General features: G+C 44.9%; 1 protein-coding gene across 1 annotated transcript in view; it reads left to right on the forward strand.

Moving 5' to 3' along the window:
- Positions 1-17,858, forward strand: part of LOC5496159 (dynein axonemal heavy chain 12) — a 47,115-nt gene that overhangs the window by 16,441 nt on the left and 12,816 nt on the right. The window contains exons 32-62 of the mRNA XM_048733388.1: positions 230-376; positions 873-1,010; positions 1,349-1,686; positions 2,229-2,340; positions 2,742-2,819; positions 3,588-3,728; positions 3,991-4,074; positions 4,278-4,460; positions 5,147-5,266; positions 7,564-7,752; positions 8,177-8,532; positions 8,753-9,110; positions 9,229-9,371; positions 9,972-10,046; positions 10,119-10,200; positions 10,277-10,333; positions 10,785-10,906; positions 10,981-11,173; positions 11,565-11,726; positions 11,936-12,270; positions 12,509-12,608; positions 12,866-12,928; positions 13,058-13,138; positions 13,673-13,849; positions 14,039-14,260; positions 15,620-15,760; positions 16,013-16,183; positions 16,546-16,764; positions 17,037-17,182; positions 17,340-17,412; positions 17,605-17,746. Coding sequence (XP_048589345.1) covers positions 230-376; positions 873-1,010; positions 1,349-1,686; positions 2,229-2,340; positions 2,742-2,819; positions 3,588-3,728; positions 3,991-4,074; positions 4,278-4,460; positions 5,147-5,266; positions 7,564-7,752; positions 8,177-8,532; positions 8,753-9,110; positions 9,229-9,371; positions 9,972-10,046; positions 10,119-10,200; positions 10,277-10,333; positions 10,785-10,906; positions 10,981-11,173; positions 11,565-11,726; positions 11,936-12,270; positions 12,509-12,608; positions 12,866-12,928; positions 13,058-13,138; positions 13,673-13,849; positions 14,039-14,260; positions 15,620-15,760; positions 16,013-16,183; positions 16,546-16,764; positions 17,037-17,182; positions 17,340-17,412; positions 17,605-17,746 — 4,948 coding nt within the window. The remainder of the gene's footprint in view (positions 1-229; positions 377-872; positions 1,011-1,348; positions 1,687-2,228; positions 2,341-2,741; positions 2,820-3,587; positions 3,729-3,990; positions 4,075-4,277; positions 4,461-5,146; positions 5,267-7,563; positions 7,753-8,176; positions 8,533-8,752; positions 9,111-9,228; positions 9,372-9,971; positions 10,047-10,118; positions 10,201-10,276; positions 10,334-10,784; positions 10,907-10,980; positions 11,174-11,564; positions 11,727-11,935; positions 12,271-12,508; positions 12,609-12,865; positions 12,929-13,057; positions 13,139-13,672; positions 13,850-14,038; positions 14,261-15,619; positions 15,761-16,012; positions 16,184-16,545; positions 16,765-17,036; positions 17,183-17,339; positions 17,413-17,604; positions 17,747-17,858) is intronic.

The following is a 17,858-nucleotide window of genomic DNA, read 5'->3' on the forward strand; positions in this document are numbered from 1 at the left end:
CTGGCATTGATTTTTCGTATGACGGTAATGATTGTCTGCACTGGTTTTGTATGTTGAAAGTTGACGATAGTAATGATAATGATGATGATGACGCTAATAAAACGTTCTTGACGATGTTATGATGATAATGATGATGATGTAATCATAATAGTAACTACGATAATGATTGATGATGACAATGATAATGATATTCATGTTGATGATATGCTTATTAATGCCTTTTTCTAAGATCCTGTGCATCCAACGAGCCATCGCCGCGCATCAAGACAGATTCATATTTGAGGGAACTGATCTAAACCTGAACCCGAACTGTTACGTGGCTATAACAATGAATCCGGGCTACGCTGGTCGCTCCGAACTTCCTGATAACCTAAAGGTATTCTCTCCTCAATTTGGCATTCGGCATCTACTTGAATATAGTAAGGCTAGAAGTTTATCAGAATTTTCACGTACGTCAGAAAATAAAGCACACGGTAAAAGATCCTTACTTCTGAATCATTATTAGAATACACAATAATCCCTCAAAGGCAAGCCACCGTTTATGGTACAATAGGGTCCTAAAAGAATGCCAATCACGTCACCTTTCTACATTTCAGCGCAAAGTCTATTTCCATTCCATTACATTGAATAAATAACATACTTAAAATCAAGTGTCGTTACTCAAGTATCAAACTTCAATTGTGGACGGTTATAAGTGACTGATTTATAATCTTTAGATTTACTATGCCAAAGAGGCTACGACGGCGTAACCGCTAGATTTCTGCACTCGCTACAACCTCCTATTAGATAAATCTAACGTGCACGTCACTGACACCCCTTTACCATTCCTTAAGTTCCTTCATACTAAATGGTGACTGTTACGGTGTTTTTAGGTGTTGTTCCGTACTGTAGCTATGATGGTTCCTGACTACGCCCTCATTGGTGAAATAATGTTGTACTCGTACGGTTTCGTGGATGCTCGTAACCTGTCTGTGAAGATCGTTACAACCTATACCCTTTGCTCAGAGCAGGTATGGAAACATGCAGTTGCGATGATTGTTTTCGTCGATTGGTGTTACTGTCCTAAGATGAGGATATTTTCCCGACAAAAAACGTCAAACTACTGTGATTGCAATAAGAGAATAATATGGACGATGATAGAGAACTTAAGCAACCAATAATGGCCATATGTTTCCATCCTGGCAAAATCTAGAAATTCCGTGTTTCCACGTCGTGGATTTGAGGCTGAGTTACATCGGACAGAGTTACATTTACGTCTGTGTCTTTAAATTCTAATTGTGTTCGTCGTGGGGTTAGCTTTCGATAGAGTGAAAATAATGTCATATCTTATGCATCTGCTCGTTTCTAGCTCTCGTCTCAGTTCCACTACGACTACGGCATGCGTGCCGTGAAGGCTGTGCTTGCCGCCGCTGGAAACCTCAAACTCAAATACCCAAACAACGACGAGAACGTCCTCCTCCTCCGATCCATCATGGACGTGAACCTGCCCAAGTTCTTGTCTCACGACATCCCCCTGTTTGAGGGGATCATCTCTGACCTGTTCCCAGGCATCAAGCTGCCCAAAGCAGACTATGACACTTTTTTGGATACAGTACAGGAGGTCTGTGCCAAGAAAAACATCCAGTTCGTGGACTTTTTCCGTGAAAAGATCATTCAAACATATGAGATGATGGTTGTCCGTCACGGGTAGGTTTCTTGGACATATTGTTGTTGAAACAACAATATGAAACAACAACTTTAACGAGTTTACTTTTTATTTTGAATGTGTTTGTGTCTAGGTTCACTTGCAACAGCCCCAATATTGGTGTCTGGATTCTTGTCCATCCCCTGCCCAAGTCACAACACCCTCACACCACACAGTTTGAGGACGTCATGTTTATTGTTAAACACTCTGTGTTTGTGTCTAGGTTTTTCGAACACCCCCTGTGTTCTCGTCTATTGTAACACACCCTGTGTTTGTGTCTAGGTTTTTGGAACACCCCCTGTGTTCTTGTCAATTTAACACACCCTGTGTTTGTGTCTAGGTTTTTCGAACACCCCCTGTGTTCTTGTCTATTGTAACACACCCTGTGTTTGTGTCTAGGTTTTTGGAACACCCCCTGTGTTCTTGTCTATTGTAACACACCCTGTGTTTGTGTCTAGGTTTTTGAAACACCCCCTGTGTTCTTGTCTATTGTAACACCCCCTGTGTACTTGTCTATTGTAACACCACCTGTGTTTGTGTCTAGGTTTATGATGGTGGGTGACCCATTCTCGGGTAAGACGAGCGTGCTTAAGGTTCTAGCAGAAGCCATGACGCTTCTCCATGAGCGTGGCTATGAGGACGAGACCATCAACAAGGTCAGAGAAATGTACTCATTACCGGCCAAGCCATGCTCTATAGATAAGAGGGGGGGGGGGGGGGGGTAAAACTCATCACTTGCCTAGCCATTCTCTAAAGAAGGATAAACTGAACATCCCTAGCCATATTCTTAAAAGGGGGAGGGCAGGGATAGATCATCACCTGCCTAGCCATACTCAATAAAAGAAGGAAGGAGATGGATAAACTAAGAGATTGGTATGAAAAGGGTTGGGTAATCCAGGAAATCTATCCGAGATTCGTCAAAATGAATAGAGGGGGGCTGGGGCATGGATAGTCACCCAATCAACCACCCCCTGGATCCTCCCTCACCCGCACTTGGAATACGTTCCGGGCGTCTCGCACCTACATTACAATTGGTAATAACATTATTGTTTTCTAGGTGTGGTACCGGATCATTAACCCCAAGTCCATCACAATGGGACAGCTTTTTGGCCAGTTTGATCCAGTTTCGCATGAGGTACGCACGTATCCTTATTATCGTACTGTGTATGAGTAAACGAGGAGACACAGCTTTTCCTTGGGTTGCCAAACACGAGAAACATCTGAACTTCTACGCGCATCCTTTAATACCATGGCTAAAAATACGTAAATGCTCCTTGTTTGCTTCAGTGTACATATGGTATTTCCTTGAAGGGATACTTTACTATCATGGATAAATATAAGTAAATGCTTCTTGTTTGCTTCAGTGGACAGATAGTATTTCCTTGAAGGGATACTTCAATGCCATGGCTAAATATAAGTAAATGCTCCTTGTTTGCTTCAGTGTACATATGGTATTTCCTTGAAGGGATACTTTACTAACATGGCTAAATATAAGTAAATGCTCCTTGTTTGCTTCAGTGGACAGATAGTATTTCCTTGAAGGGATACTTTACTAACATGGATAAATATAAGTAAATGCTCCTTGTTTGCTTCAGTGGACAGATAGTATTTCCTTGAAGGGATACTTTACTAACATGGATAAATATAAGTAAATGCTCCTTGTTTGCTTCAGTGGACAGATGGTATTTCCTTGAAAGGATACTTTACTATCATGGATAAATATAAGTAAATGCTCCTTGTTTGCTTCAGTGGACAGATGGTATTTCCTTGAAAGGATACTTCAATGCCATGGCTAAATATGAGTAAATGCTCCTTGTTTGCTTCAGTGGACAGATGGTATTTCCTTGAAAGGATACTTCAATGCCATGGCTAAATATGAGTAAATGCTCCTTGTTTGCTTCAGTGGACAGATGGTATCGTAGCAAACACCTTCCGTGAGTACGCGGCAGACCAGACGGAAATCCGCAAGTGGGTCATCTTTGACGGTCCCATCGATACACTATGGATCGAAAGCATGAATACAGTACTAGACGATAACAAAAAGGTATGATCCTGAACATGATGGATGAGATAGAGAATGAGCAAAATACCTGATGTACGTGTACTAAAGGGAGTGTTTCACAAGTTTTTCGGTGGGTTTTTCTTTGAACATTTGCGCGCTGTTTTTGAACGCCAGGACGAAAGCTACAAATTTAAATGACACTGCAAAAAGTATTAATGTGGTCCAGTTATAGAGGTATGATAGCGGTCCAGAAGTAAATGACAGTCTTTGCAATCCGGTAATCGATGACTTTGTTTTTTCCTAGTTGTGCTTGATGAGCGGCGAGATCATCCAACTCTCTAACGTGATGAGCCTGATTTTCGAGTGCAGGGACCTATCTCAAGCCTCGGTAAGCTATACTTACTTATACAGTACTTAGCCGAAAATAGTTATACTTAGCCTAACATACACGTCTTCAAGTTTCGGTAAAGTAGCCTAAAATACGCGCAGGTCTATTAACACTTTGTGCATCAAACACTTTGTGGTCTTTATGAGTGATATAGTGGTTGATGGACATTCTCTAACAATGACAATGTTTGTGCTTGGCCTCAGCCCGCCACCGTAAGCCGATGTGGTATGATCTATTTGGAGCCTTCCTCCTTGGGGTGGGACCCAGTTCTTCAATCTTGGCTCGGTGAACTACCCGAAGTCCTCAAGGAGCATGACAAGTTGATTGACGCATTATTCAAGTGGGCGTTGCCTGCATGCTTGACCTTCGTGCGCAAGAGCTGTAAGGTAAAACATTCTTGGGGATGGAAAACAATAACCTGGGATAGATCTGTAAGGTGATCATTCTTGGGCACGGATAACAATAACCTGTGACGGAGCAAGAGCTGTAAGGTAAAACATTCTTGGGGACGGATAACAATGACCTGTGATGAAGAAAGAGCTGTAAGGTAAAAAATTCTTGGGGACGGATAACAATAACCTGTGATGGGGCTGTAAGGTAAAACATTCTTGGGGACGGATAACAATGACCTGTGATGGGGTTGTAAGGTAAAAAATTCTTGGGGACGGATAACAATAACCTACGACGGAGCTGTAAGGCAAAGCATTCTTGGGGACGGATAACAATAACCTGTGATGTAGCAAAAGCTGTAAGGTAAAAAATTCTTGGGGACGGATAACAATGACCTGTGATGGGGCTGTAAGGTAAAACATTCTTGGGGACGGATAACAATAACCTGTGATGGGGCTGTAAGGTAAAACATTCTTGGGGACGGATAACAATGACCTGTGATGGGGCTGTAAGGTAAAACATTCTTGGGGACGGATAACAATGACCTGTGATGAAGAAAGAGCTGTAAGGTAAAACATTCTTGGGGACGGATAACAATAACCTGTTTATGTTGTCAAAATGGTAAAGATGATTATTATTATTATTTAGAACTTGAATATATGACTGTTTTTTTTCGAATCAGGAAGCAGTCCACTGTTCTGACAGCAATCTGGCTCGTTCGCTGATGAACCTGGTGGAGATAATGCTAAAGGAAGCATCAGAAGAGGGCGCAGACATCAAACATCTCAAGATTTGGGTGGTGGTGAGTCAAGCACAGCGACCTTTCTATACTTAGTTTGTATCACCTTTTGCTTTCGAAGAGTTTAGAATGTAGCAAAAAGGTCATATCTGACTAAGGAGGTTAAAAACTTTGGCCTGACCACCATGTCAAGTACGGTGCGACTGCAATGTTGGTTCTGGGAGCTACTCAAGCCGCTACCCCTAGTTACCCAGGGCGTTACCACTAGTTACCCAGGGCGCTACCCCTAGTTACCCAGGGAGTTACCACTAGCTACGCAGGGCGCTACCCCTAGTTACCCAGGGCGCTACCCCTAGTTACCCAGGGCGCTACCCCTAGATACCCAGGGCGTTACCCCTAGCTACCCAGGGCGCTACCCCTAGCTACCCAGGGCGCTACCCCTAGTTACCCAGGGCGCTACCCCTAGATACCCAGGGCGTTACCCCTAGTTACCCAGGGCGTTATCACTAGCTACCCAGGGAGCTACCCCTAGTTACCCAGGGCGTTATCGCTAGCTACCCATGGCGTTACCGCTAGATACCCAGGATGTTACCCCTAGTTACCCAGGGCGCTACTCCTAGTTACCCAGGGAGCTACCCCTAGTTACCCAGGGAGCTACCCCTAGTTACCCAGGGCGTTACCCCAAGTTACCCAGGGCGTTAACATTGGCTACACAGGCCGCTACCCCTAGTTACCCAGGGCGTTACCCCTAGTTACCCAGGGCGATTCCCCTAGTTACCCAGGGCGTTATCACTAGCTACCCAGGGAGCTACCCCTAGTTACCTAGGGCGCTACCCCTAGTTACCCAGGGCGTTACCACTAGCTACCAAGGGCGTTACCCCTAGTTACCCAGGGCGCTACCCCTAGTTACCCAGGGAGCTACCCCTAGTTACCTAGGGCGTTACCCCAAGTTACCCAGGGCGTTACCCCTAGTTACTCAGGGCGCTACCACTAGTTACCCAGGGTGTTACCACTAGCTACCCAGGGCGCTACCCCTAGCTACCCAGGGCGCTACCCCTAGTTACCAAGGGCGCTACCCATAGATACCCAGGGCGTTACCCCTAGTTACCCAGGGCGCTACCACTAGTTACCCAGGGTGTTGCCACTAGCTACCCAGGCGCTACCCCTAGTTACCCAGGGTGTTATCGCTAGCTACCCATGGCGTTACCACTAGATACCCAGGATGTTACCCCTAGTTACCCAGGGCGCTACTCCTAGTTACCCAGGGAGCTACCCCTAGTTACCCAGGGAGCTACCCCTAGTTACACAGGGAGCTACCCCTAGTTACCCAGGGAGCTACCCCTAGTTACCCAGGACGTTACCTCAAGTTACCCAGGGCGTTAACATTGGCTACACAGGCCGCTACCCCTAGTTACCCAGGGCGTTACCCCTAGTTACCCAGGGCACTACCCCTAGTTATCCAGGGCGCTTCCCCTAGTTACACAGGGAGCTACCCCTAGCTACCTAGGGCGCTACCCTTAGCTACCTAGGGCGCTACCCCTAGCTATCCAGGGAGCTACCCCTAGCTACCTAGGGCGCTACCCCTAGCTACCTAGGGCGCTACCCCTAGTTACCCAGGGAGCTACCCCTAGTTACCTAGGGCGTTTCCCCTAGCTACCCAGGGCGCTACCCTTAGCTACCCAGGGCGTTACCACTAGCTACCCAGGGCATTACCCCTAGTCACCCAGGGTTCTACCCCTAGTTACCCAGGGAGCTACCCCTAGTTACCCATGGATCTACCCCTAGTTACCCAGGGCGCTACCCCTAGCTACCCAGGGCGCTACCCCTAGTTACTCAGGGCGTTACCCCTAGATACCCAGGGCGCTACCCCTAGTTAGCCAGGGCGTTACCACTAGCTACCCAGTGCGTTACCCCTAGCTACCCAGGGAGCTACCCCTAGCTACCCAGGGAGCTACCCCTAGCTACCCATTGCGCTACCCCTAGTTACCCAGGGCGTTACCACTAGCTACCAAGGGCGTTACCCCTAGTTACCTAGGGCGCTACCCCTAGTTACCCAGGGCGCTACCCCTAGTTACCCAGGGCATTACCACTAGCTACCCAGGTCGTTACCCCTAGTTACCTAGGGCGCTACCCCTAGTTACCCAGGGAGCTACCCCTTGTTACCCAGGGCGTTACCCCCAAGTTACCTAGGGCGCTAACCCTAGCTACCCAGGGCGCTACCCCTAGTTACCCAGGGCGCTACCCCTGGCTACCAAGTGTGTTTCCCCTTGCTACCAAAGGGTGTTACTCCTGGCTATACATGGTGTTACCACTAGCTACCCTTTGCGCTATTATAATCGATCCGTACGATTCCTTTGCAGTCCTCTTTCCTGTTCTCGGTTGTATGGTCTGTCGGCGCGTGCGTAGATACTGAAAGCCGTGCGAAGTTTGATGTGTTCTTCAAGGATTTGATGGGAGGCAAGCTCGACGACCACCCCATACCAACCTTGGTGGGCAAGATTGAGTCCCCCATCCCGCCTGAGGGAATGGTTTATGACTATTTGTTTGAGGTATGATCTTGATAATAGATCGGCTCCATGTTGATTCCTTTTAGTTTGTTTGAAAAGTGCTTTTCAAAGGCAATTAGTAACAGCTTTGACCAGGTGTGACCGAGTTAGTTTGTAGGGCAAGCATGAGCTTCTAGGTAAGTGATGAATCAGGCGTGTGTCCAGAAGGTGGGGGGGGGGGGGGGGGGGGGAGTCGGTTTAATCTTGTTCACTTTAACACCAAGTTCAGTAGTTAAAAGATGATTGGTTTTCAATTTGTTTGGATAAAAAAATATCTATATCGATCTAGTGAAGTTTTACAAGAGCCTTTTCAAACTTAACAGTTCGCGAATTCGCAATGAATTACTGCTGTAGACAGCACCCTTTGTATTTCTCTCTCGACATGTCCCTATAAAGGTCCCCTCTCGAAGTACTGTCTGTCTTTTAGCGCAAGAACCGAGGAAATTGGCTACAGTGGACGAAGCTGATCAAGTCTACATCTCTCGGCGGCAAAGGCACGCGCATTAACGACATCATCGTCCCGACCATGGACACAGCGCGATACTCTTACCTCATGGACTTAATGATTCACAACAACAAGCCGCTACTGTTCGTAGGTCCCACGGGCACTGGCAAGTCCGCCTACGTTAAAGATAAACTCATGAATGGTTTACCAAAGGACTTGTACCTGCCAGCGTTTGTTAACTTCTCTGCGCAGACCAGTGCCAACCAGACTCAGGATATTATTATGTCGAAGCTGGATAAGAGAAGGAAGGGCGTGTTTGGTCCTCCCGTGGGCAAGAGGTAAGGTGTAATTGATTGATCAAAACCCCCGAGACACGTACGCCACACCCTAGACACGGCGCTTGGCTGAATAGAGACTGTGTAATAACCTTTAGAAGTTCTTCGGATTCAATATATTGCATTGGATCCCCAAAACTCGAACTCGTAATCTAATGTGGTTGCACTGTATACCATTGCGAGCTTTCTAAAATGCTCATTATCGCCTTTATACTGCCATCAGGTTTGTCATCTTTGTTGATGATGTCAACATGCCTGCTCTTGAAAAGTATGGTGCCCAGCCTCCCATTGAGCTACTCCGCCAGTACCTTGACCACAGGAACTGGTACGACCGGAAGGACACTACCAAGATATCTCTGATTGATCTGCAGTTTATATGCGCGATGGGACCCCCAGGGGGCGGGAGGAACCCTGTCTCCCCGCGCTTCTTACGTCACTTTAACGTGGTCTCTGTAGCGACATTCAATGATGAGACCATGCAGAGGATCTTCTCCAGTATTGTGCAGTTCTACTTTAGGAATAACGATTTCCCTACGGACGCTCTTTGCGCAGGAAACCAAGTCGTCTCGGCTACGATGGAGGTAAGTCACGTGACAAAGGCTGTCAGCTATTCTGTTTGGTTTCACTGCAGTAGCATCAAGTTGCTGTTTTCACACTGCTTGTTTTACTTGTAGCTAAGTTCTGATTGTTATAATGTAGATTTACAAGGAGGCGATGATCAACCTGCTGCCCACGCCTGCCAAGTCACACTACACCTTCAACTTGCGTGACTTCTCTCGGGTCGTGCTCGGGGTACTGCTCATTAAGAAGGATGCGTTGGCGGACAAGAAAACAATCACCAGGTCAGTATGACGCACCCTATACGAGAATTTGCATCAACCACGGGGTAAACGAGAATTTGCACTAACCACGGGGTATACGGGAATTTGCACTAACCACGGGGTATGCGGGAATTTGCACTAACCACGGGGTATACGGGAATTTGCACAAACCACGGGGTATACGGGAATTTGCACAAACCAAGGGGTATACGAGAACTTGCACCAACAAACGGGGTATACGCGAATTTGCACCAACCACAGGTTATACGAGGATCTGCACCAACCACAGAGTATACGAGGATTTGCACCAACCACAGGCTATACGAGGATTTGCACCAACCAAATGGTATACCAGGATTTGCCCAAACCACGAGGTATACAAGAACTTGCACCAGCCAAGGCGTATACGAGCATTTTGCCCCAACCACGGGGTATACGAAAATTTGCACGTGGTATTAATGTGAATGGCGCAAGAATAACTAAAAATGGAATATATACACCTATTTCAATAAAGTTTGACAATAAGAAAATACTGAGATACTATCATTGTAATACCCAGGTAATCTTAGTATGATTAGAGAAGGATCTTCACAACTAAACCAATTGTTGTGTTCATGCCAGGTTGTGGGTTCATGAGGTGTATCGTGTCTTCTACGATCGTCTGGTGGACGATAAAGACAGAGACTGGCTTCACACGTGAGTGCATACAAATAAAAAACCCCTTTTTCTAATTGTTATTGTAAAGCCTCATTACACTACCTTTTATAGTCTACTGAAGAAAGTAACCAAAGAACACTTCAAAGACGATTTCGATGGCCTCTTTAAACACCTGTCATCGAGTGGAAAAGTGGTAAATATTGCGTCATTGATTGTGTCTCTGTTTCAGAACTTGTAACTGTGATTTCTTGTGTACTCTCTTTTCACAGGCCTCCGAAGATGACATGAGAAGTCTGATGTTCTGCGATTTTTTGAATCCAGATGCTGTACGTATTTTGGTGTTATTGGTGTTATCTTTTGAAATGTTACTTCGTTCTCATGCTAAAGTACCAACGGCAACGTTAAGCCAGCCCATTTTGCCAGCAGTGATTTAAGATTTATCAGTCATGTTTTCCATGACAATATTATTGTAAAATAAGATTTTTGATCATTACGACTTAAATCCCGAGTGATACGGATTTCAGTAAGCATTGATGTGGGATTTGAAATATGACGCACTTTTTTAGGCTCATCTTAATGAAGGAAAGCGTCTATATGTTAGTCATCCTTAGTGGAGCAGTAGCGGGGTAATTCAAATGGGTGCCATACCTACCACATAAGACGGAGGACATATGCCAGCATTGTGAGACTGGAAACGATTTGTTTGTTACTTTTTCAGTGAGTGGTATAGGGACAACACGTTAGAGGTGATTTTAATCGGTGTTATACCTTCCACAGATGGCAGAGGACAGGCTGTATCAGGAAGTAACTGAGATCGACGAGCTGTACAAGATAGTGGAAGCATGCCTGGACGAGTATAATCAGACGCACAAGACAGGCATGAACCTCGTAGTCTTCAGGTACATTCTTCATGCCACCTACCGCTGATTTCCTGCTTTACGTGCTCTATTTCATATACTGCTTTTAAATTTAGGTACGTCCTGGAACACTTGGTGCGTATCAGCCGTGTTCTGAAGCAGCCTGGAGGCAACGCCCTTCTCGTGGGTGTAGGAGGTAGCGGGCGGCAATCACTATCCAGGCTTGCTGCTGACATAGCCGGCTTTGCTGTCTTCCAGCCTGAGATATCTAAGAGTTATGGAATGACAGAGTGGCGAGAAGATGTCAAGGTACACGCAATGATAGAAAATACCCCCATTCAAACCATCTCTTTATAATGGATCTCTTTTAAACTGATGTTCTCTCCCACTGTTCAATAAAACTTTTGTTAGACAAATATCTGTCACGGTGCAGGGGTGACTTGGTCTCTCTAGCAGGCCAGAACAGTTGCTAGGCATTCCTAATCATATTATACACATCTTCCAGTCTACGAGAGATAGGTCTATGGGTGTAACTGCAGTTCTTCTAGCAACCTGATAGCCATCCCAAGGCTAAATAACTTTGCGACAAACACTTTCTGGGGTCAAATGGCGAACTGAAAGTTGTACTTTTGTAAGGTGCCGAGGGTATTACCTCTCTTTAGGTTTTTTATTACTGATAAGGAGTATTAATACTGTTCAGACGCTGCTGAAGAGTGCAGGCTGTCAGATGAAACCCACCATCTTCCTGCTGACCGACACGCAGATCAAAGAGGAGTCTTTCCTGGAAGACGTGGACAGCTTGCTCAACACCGGGGAAGTGCCCAACTTGTTCCCTACAGACGAAAAGGCTGAGATCATTGAGGTAAGGTTTCGAAAAGGTGACCATTCCCTTGTCCTAACAGACATACCATTGAGACACATCTTTCAAACTCACTGGAGTCGCTGCTGCTTTTTGCTTTGTTTTAACGCACACGATTTCGGATTAAAAAGATGGGCTAACATTTCTAAGTAAAGCGAAATATAATCTCTTATTTTAAACCCACCAAGCACTGAGTTCCTCTGTATTTCCAGGCCGTCCGGCCCCACGCCCAAGCTCAAGCTGAAGATAAGAACGCTGAGTTTTCTCCGTTGGCGCTGTTCAACTTCTTTGTGAACTCTTGCAAAGAGAAGCTTCACATCATGTTGTGTATGAGTCCTATTGGCGACGCTTTCCGGAACAGGTTGAGGCAGTTCCCTGCTCTCATTAACTGCTGTACCATCGACTGGTTCCAGCCCTGGCCAGAAGATGCCTTGGAAATGGTGGCTAATAAGTTTTTGGAGGATGCGGTTCTGACAGACAATGAGAGGAAAGAAATCGTCACACTTTGCAAATATTTCCACACCAGCTCAAGGAATCTATCAGAAAAGTAAGCTCCACGCATAATACAAATACATTACCTTGGTCTATTTAAATAAATTGTTGTTATATATATGGTCGCCATGGTCGACACCTTATGTATAATCATTCAATGGTCGACACAATTCGGTCCTCATAGTTAAGGTTTTTTATTATGGTATGTAGGATAGGTTTTTATTTCAATTGAGAAGTGTGTCACTCCCCTTTACCACATTTCTCGAATAAGTCTTGTTCTTTTATTTGTATAGATATCTCGAAGTTCTTGGTCGACATAATTACGTCACACCAACCTCATACCTTGAACTCATCTCGTCGTTCAAGACATTGCTAGGACGTAAACAAGATGAGGTACGCACGTGACGCGAGTTCTTTCAATGAATGATCATGCTAGGATTGACCATGCTCGGTTTGCCCGTGCTAGGTTTCCTAGACACAGCGTACTTTGCTTTCTTTAAAACTTACCTGTAATCCAGCTTTCTGATTGACTGCTTAGTAAACCAGAGAACGTACAACGGGATTGGGCACAATCCTGGAATGTTCACTTGAGGCAACGTTATATGGAAATACATGTTCACTATCTAAGAGCTGTTTGTCATTCTCTTTAGGTGTTGAGAAGTAAACGACGTTACGAAGTTGGTCTAGAAAAACTCGCGTTTGCTGCGTCCCAGGTATGCATGTGGTTTGTAACAACGTACTACTGATCTTATAAAAAAAGAGAATGATTTTACCACTGTCTATACTATATTAACATGAATTCCCTTGTCAATAGATAAGAATTGTATTTTTCCCTCTTACAGGTGGCCAAGATGCAGGTAGAGCTGGAGGAACTGCAACCTCAGCTCGTTGTGGCTGCTGCAGAAAACGACAAGATGATGATCGTAAGTGTCCTCGCAGGGTGTGTCATAAACCTATGTTCCTCAGTAACCATCTCTGTGTGTTCGGAAATCCCATGCCAAAACGGATAAAGAAATGTAGACGCAGAAGCAGGGTTCACAATAAAAAGGGTATTGTTTGCGAAGGAGGCTATTTTTGTTGGCGGGCGCCGTAAATTGTTCACTCAAGGGATGTTTGCAAAAGATGTCAAAATGGGTATTAGTAAAGTAGGGCTGTCCGCTGAAGACATTAAGGGTTGATGCCATTCTCAATATCTTGCCTGTTATTTGTTTGTTTTTTATCTAATGAAGCTTTATATAGATCTTTTGTCTGGAAAACTAGACCGGATGACTAGCTTTTATTCTTAATGACCTGCCCTCTTAGTGCCCTAATCTTTGTTCTTTGTGTATGTTTTATATTGTCCAGCCTTTTTTCAATTTGTCATTTTGCTTGAACTATTCTTGACATATTGTCTAAAATCTCTGCCTGTGCTTCCTGGAACACTAGACATGGCCTTGACGAACTTGTTAATCTCGCAGATTATCGAGAAAGAGTCCAAGGAAGTCGAAGCCACCAGTGAGCTGGTCCGTAAAGATGAGGCGGCGGCCAATATTCAAGCAGCAGAAGCACAAGCACTGAAAGACGAGTGTGAAGCAGATCTTGCCGAGGCGATACCAGCCCTGGAAGCGGCCATGTCGGCACTGAACACCCTGAAGGTACATAAATTACCAAGTGCCATTGTTTAGAATTGTACGGCCTCTCTTTCACATAAACCTAGACGGTTATCCAGTTGATGTAAACGTGACCGTTCGTGGCCATGCCTTGGATCTGAATCACCTTATTACTAACTGCTATTACGATGCTCATGTATACCGTCGCTTATCTCTGTACGATCCCTTTTTCAGCCTGCAGACATCACGATCGTGAAGTCAATGGCTAATCCTCCTGCCGGTGTTAAGCTCGTCATGTCCGCCGTATGTGTCATGAAGGATATCAAGCCTGAAAAGGTGAACGATCCAGGTGGCACGGGCAAGAAGATACTGGACTTCTGGGGACCATCCAAGAAACTGCTCGGAGACATGACTTTCCTGACCAGCCTCAAGGAATATGACCGAGACAACATCAGTGTGAGTAGCATACGAGATTATAGACAGTTTAAAGTATGCAATGCTTTCAAACTGTTTTTATGTTTCGGTACAGCTTTAAAAAAAAAAAACGACAGAAAGAAATATTTTCAAGCCAAATTGAGATGTTTGTAGCAGTGCTGTAAGGGGAAGGTGTGACTGAATGATGATTTTTAGTTTAGTGTAAACACATTGACCCCTGTACCGGCTTTGGGAAGTACCCACAACCCAAAAAAATCATAAATGCAAAATAAACACAACAAGATGAAGATACTCAGGCATCAGTCTAAGGGATAAATGGTCTTGAAGATATGCATCCAACCAAGGGGTTGGCAACTACTCTTAAGCCAAATAATAGTACAGGTTCTTTGACAAATTTCAAATCGAACAAGGAAAGAAAAGCAGAATCACCCCTCTCAATAAAACGCTCAAAATACAACACAAGGGAGATAGATCAGCAAACACAGCTCAAGACACAAATTGATACCTTTATTCTGATCCTCCAGGTTCATTTCCATGGCCCCAAAACACAATATCCACTCCTTGAAGGCTTGTAAAACCATGAAGAAAGCAAAGCATTCTGGGAGATCCAGGGAAAAATTCACCAGGGGAGGGCAAGTCAACACTCCTCTCCCCAAAGTCAGACGGTTTTTTTATAAGTCTTTTCACCCCGAAGCCAAACAAATCAATTCCAGGTCATACAGACCCAGAATAGCAGTGTAAACAATTTTGGAATCAATTTGGTTTCAAAACCAAATTTTTTTTTTGGTTATTTTCTCATCCAGGCAAAGCCAAACAAGAAAAAAATTACCATGAATCCACCTTTGCTTGCAAATATCCATTAGCAAAGCACTCAATTATACCCCAATAGACTTCATGATGTCCTGAGACACTCTCCTAATATGCTCATAGCTGTATTTTTCATGAAAAATACAAGCAACCATCAACTTGTGCTAGCTTTAGCACAACGACGAGGGATTAAAAGTGAGGACCGCAAAGCACTGTTGGAAAGCTTGGATACCGCTGACTAGGTGCAGCTGTGTTTGGCTTTGACAGGCTGTATAAAACTCAGAATAGGGGGGAGGTATCTGTTTTAAGTCTGTTTTTTGTGTGAATTCAGCTCAAAAATAGCCAGGAGTCAATGGGTTAAACCTCGCGCAAACGGCGCTAGTATTGCTTTGGAAAACACGCAAAAATGCTGTTCTGGTCGATGCGGCGAAATGACCCAACAACATTTCGTAATAATCTTTTGGTCAACTGAGCGAGGCTGTGCAGCATTGCTGGTCCATGATGGTGCTGTTTGCACAGGGCTTTGACAGGCGTGATGTATGAGCTCGTCTTATATGTGTGATCTTCTTGCAGCCCCATATCATGGCTAAGATCCGTAAAGAGTACATCCCTAACCCTGACTTCGACCCAAGCAAAGTCAAGACCGCATCGTCCGCGGCAGAGGGCTTGTGCAAATGGGTGATCGCCATGGAAATATACGATCGTGTGGCAAAGGTACGAACTAGTGAAGGACTAGTGACTAACAGTGGTGGAGACCGAGAACCACAAGTCTTTTAATATTTTTTGTTGTTTTTTGTTCACGTCAAATTTCTTTGTTATCTATTTCAGCTCTCTTCTGTATTTTTGGCTTTGCTTTGACAAATTTTGGAAAAGAAACGTAAAAAGAATTTCACTCAACTTTGGCAAATAATGGCTAAAATGGCTTTAAGGTCACGAAAAGTACTAACGGTCTGTTTGTTATGACAGGTTGTTGCTCCGAAGAAGGAAAGTCTTGCTAAGGCAGAAGCGTCTCTTGCCGAGACCATGTCTCTGCTGAACGCCAAGCGCAGGGAGTTGGCCGAGGTGGAGGCCAAGCTGGCTGCTCTCAAGTCACAGTTCCAGGAGATGACAGAAAAAAAGGAGAACCTCGAGTTCCAGGTACGATGTGTTGAGTTTGCGCGATATTATTGGATCTACTAGTTTTGTAGATTAATTGCTGGACCTTCATACCGATATTGACTCACTCTAAACTACCCATCTCTGCTACTGAGGGAATTCGCATGGTAAAGCAATTTGCAAATAGCGCCAGCATTGCTATCTGAAAGAACTAGCATTTTTTGGTTCAGAAATGTGGACGTTTTTTATACGCCCTGTTGGATAAAAAAATTTCAGCTCCTTTTCATCTTCTGATTTACCAAGTGGGCTGAGCCAGCGATGCTGTACAATATTGGAGTTGTTAGTACAAGGCCTGAAAAAGCTTAATTTGTTATCACCTGACGGTTCACTGATTCATTGACTAGGTGGATTTATGCTCCAAAAAACTTGTTCGTGCCGAGAAGCTGATTGGAGGTCTAGGCGGAGAGAAAGATCGGTGGTCGCTAGCGGCTAAGACTCTACAAGACACGTTTGATAACCTGACTGGAGACGTGCTGATCTCGTCTGGAGTTATTGCGTACCTCGGTGCCTTTACCGCTGGGTTCAGGAAGGAGTGTACCCACGAGTGGACCAAGATTTGCCAAGTAAGCCCTTAGACGTATGGCAAACGAAAGTAGAGAAATTTTGCTCTACTGCAACACTGGCAGATTTCTTGTGTAAGCCTGAGAGATAGAGAAGTTACGTCTACTTAAATTTGGTTAGGGTGGAAGGAAAACGTTAAACTTTCGGTTGCTTTCCGTTTTCCAGAAGTTTGCCCAAGTTAATTTGTGTTTCTATTTATTCACAAAGGCCACTTTACCTCTCAGTATGTGGCAGGACATGTTATCAACAAGGTGGATGTTTTTTTATTTTCCAGTCCAAAAACATCCCATGCTCAGACGACTTCCTGCTCAGCAAGACGCTCGGTGAAGCGATCAAGATCCGTGCGTGGAACATCGCGGGGCTGCCCACGGACTCCTTTTCTATTGATAACGGTGTTATAGTGGACTGTGCACGGCGCTGGTTAGTTTTTTTCATGGGCCTATTTGGTTGTTGTTGCCTTGAAATTATTAAAGGGTTACGCGCCGTGATATGTGCTGCATTCTACTTCTTTCGTGTCGTTCTGTCTGTTACATCCCCAATTTCTCATTTGTTCATCATTTCTCTTACTGTTAAACAGGCCACTGATGATCGATCCGCAAGGCCAAGCCAACAAATGGATCAAGAACTCTGAAAAAGAAAATCAACTTTCTGTATGTATTGCAATCATTTACAACAATGCGCGAAGCTAGGGGCATCCTGAAACCCTACCCCCCCCCCTCCCCCACAACAAAATCAAAATCCATCCTCTGCTGGCAACAACCTTTTCCATATTAGGCTGATGCACAATAGCCATGTCCATGGTAACGAGAGGCTTATCGTCAGAATATTGTCTTTATTGACAGGTTATCAAGCTGACAGATGGTGACTACATAAGGACCCTGGAGAACAGCATCCAGTTTGGTAACCCTGTGTTGCTAGAGAATGTTGGAGAGGAGCTGGACCCATCCTTGGAGCCTTTGCTCCTCAAGCAGACATTCAAACAAGGTCAGGCATCCCTTGCAACTATATACGCTAGGCCAGAGAATAAAGGGTAGCCCTGTCAGTGTCACCCACCCACCATATACGCTAGGCTAGAGGGTACAAAGAAGCACTTCCA

Source organism: Nematostella vectensis, chromosome 10, assembly GCF_932526225.1.
Source record: "Nematostella vectensis chromosome 10, jaNemVect1.1, whole genome shotgun sequence".
Taxonomy (NCBI): domain Eukaryota; kingdom Metazoa; phylum Cnidaria; class Anthozoa; order Actiniaria; family Edwardsiidae; genus Nematostella; species Nematostella vectensis.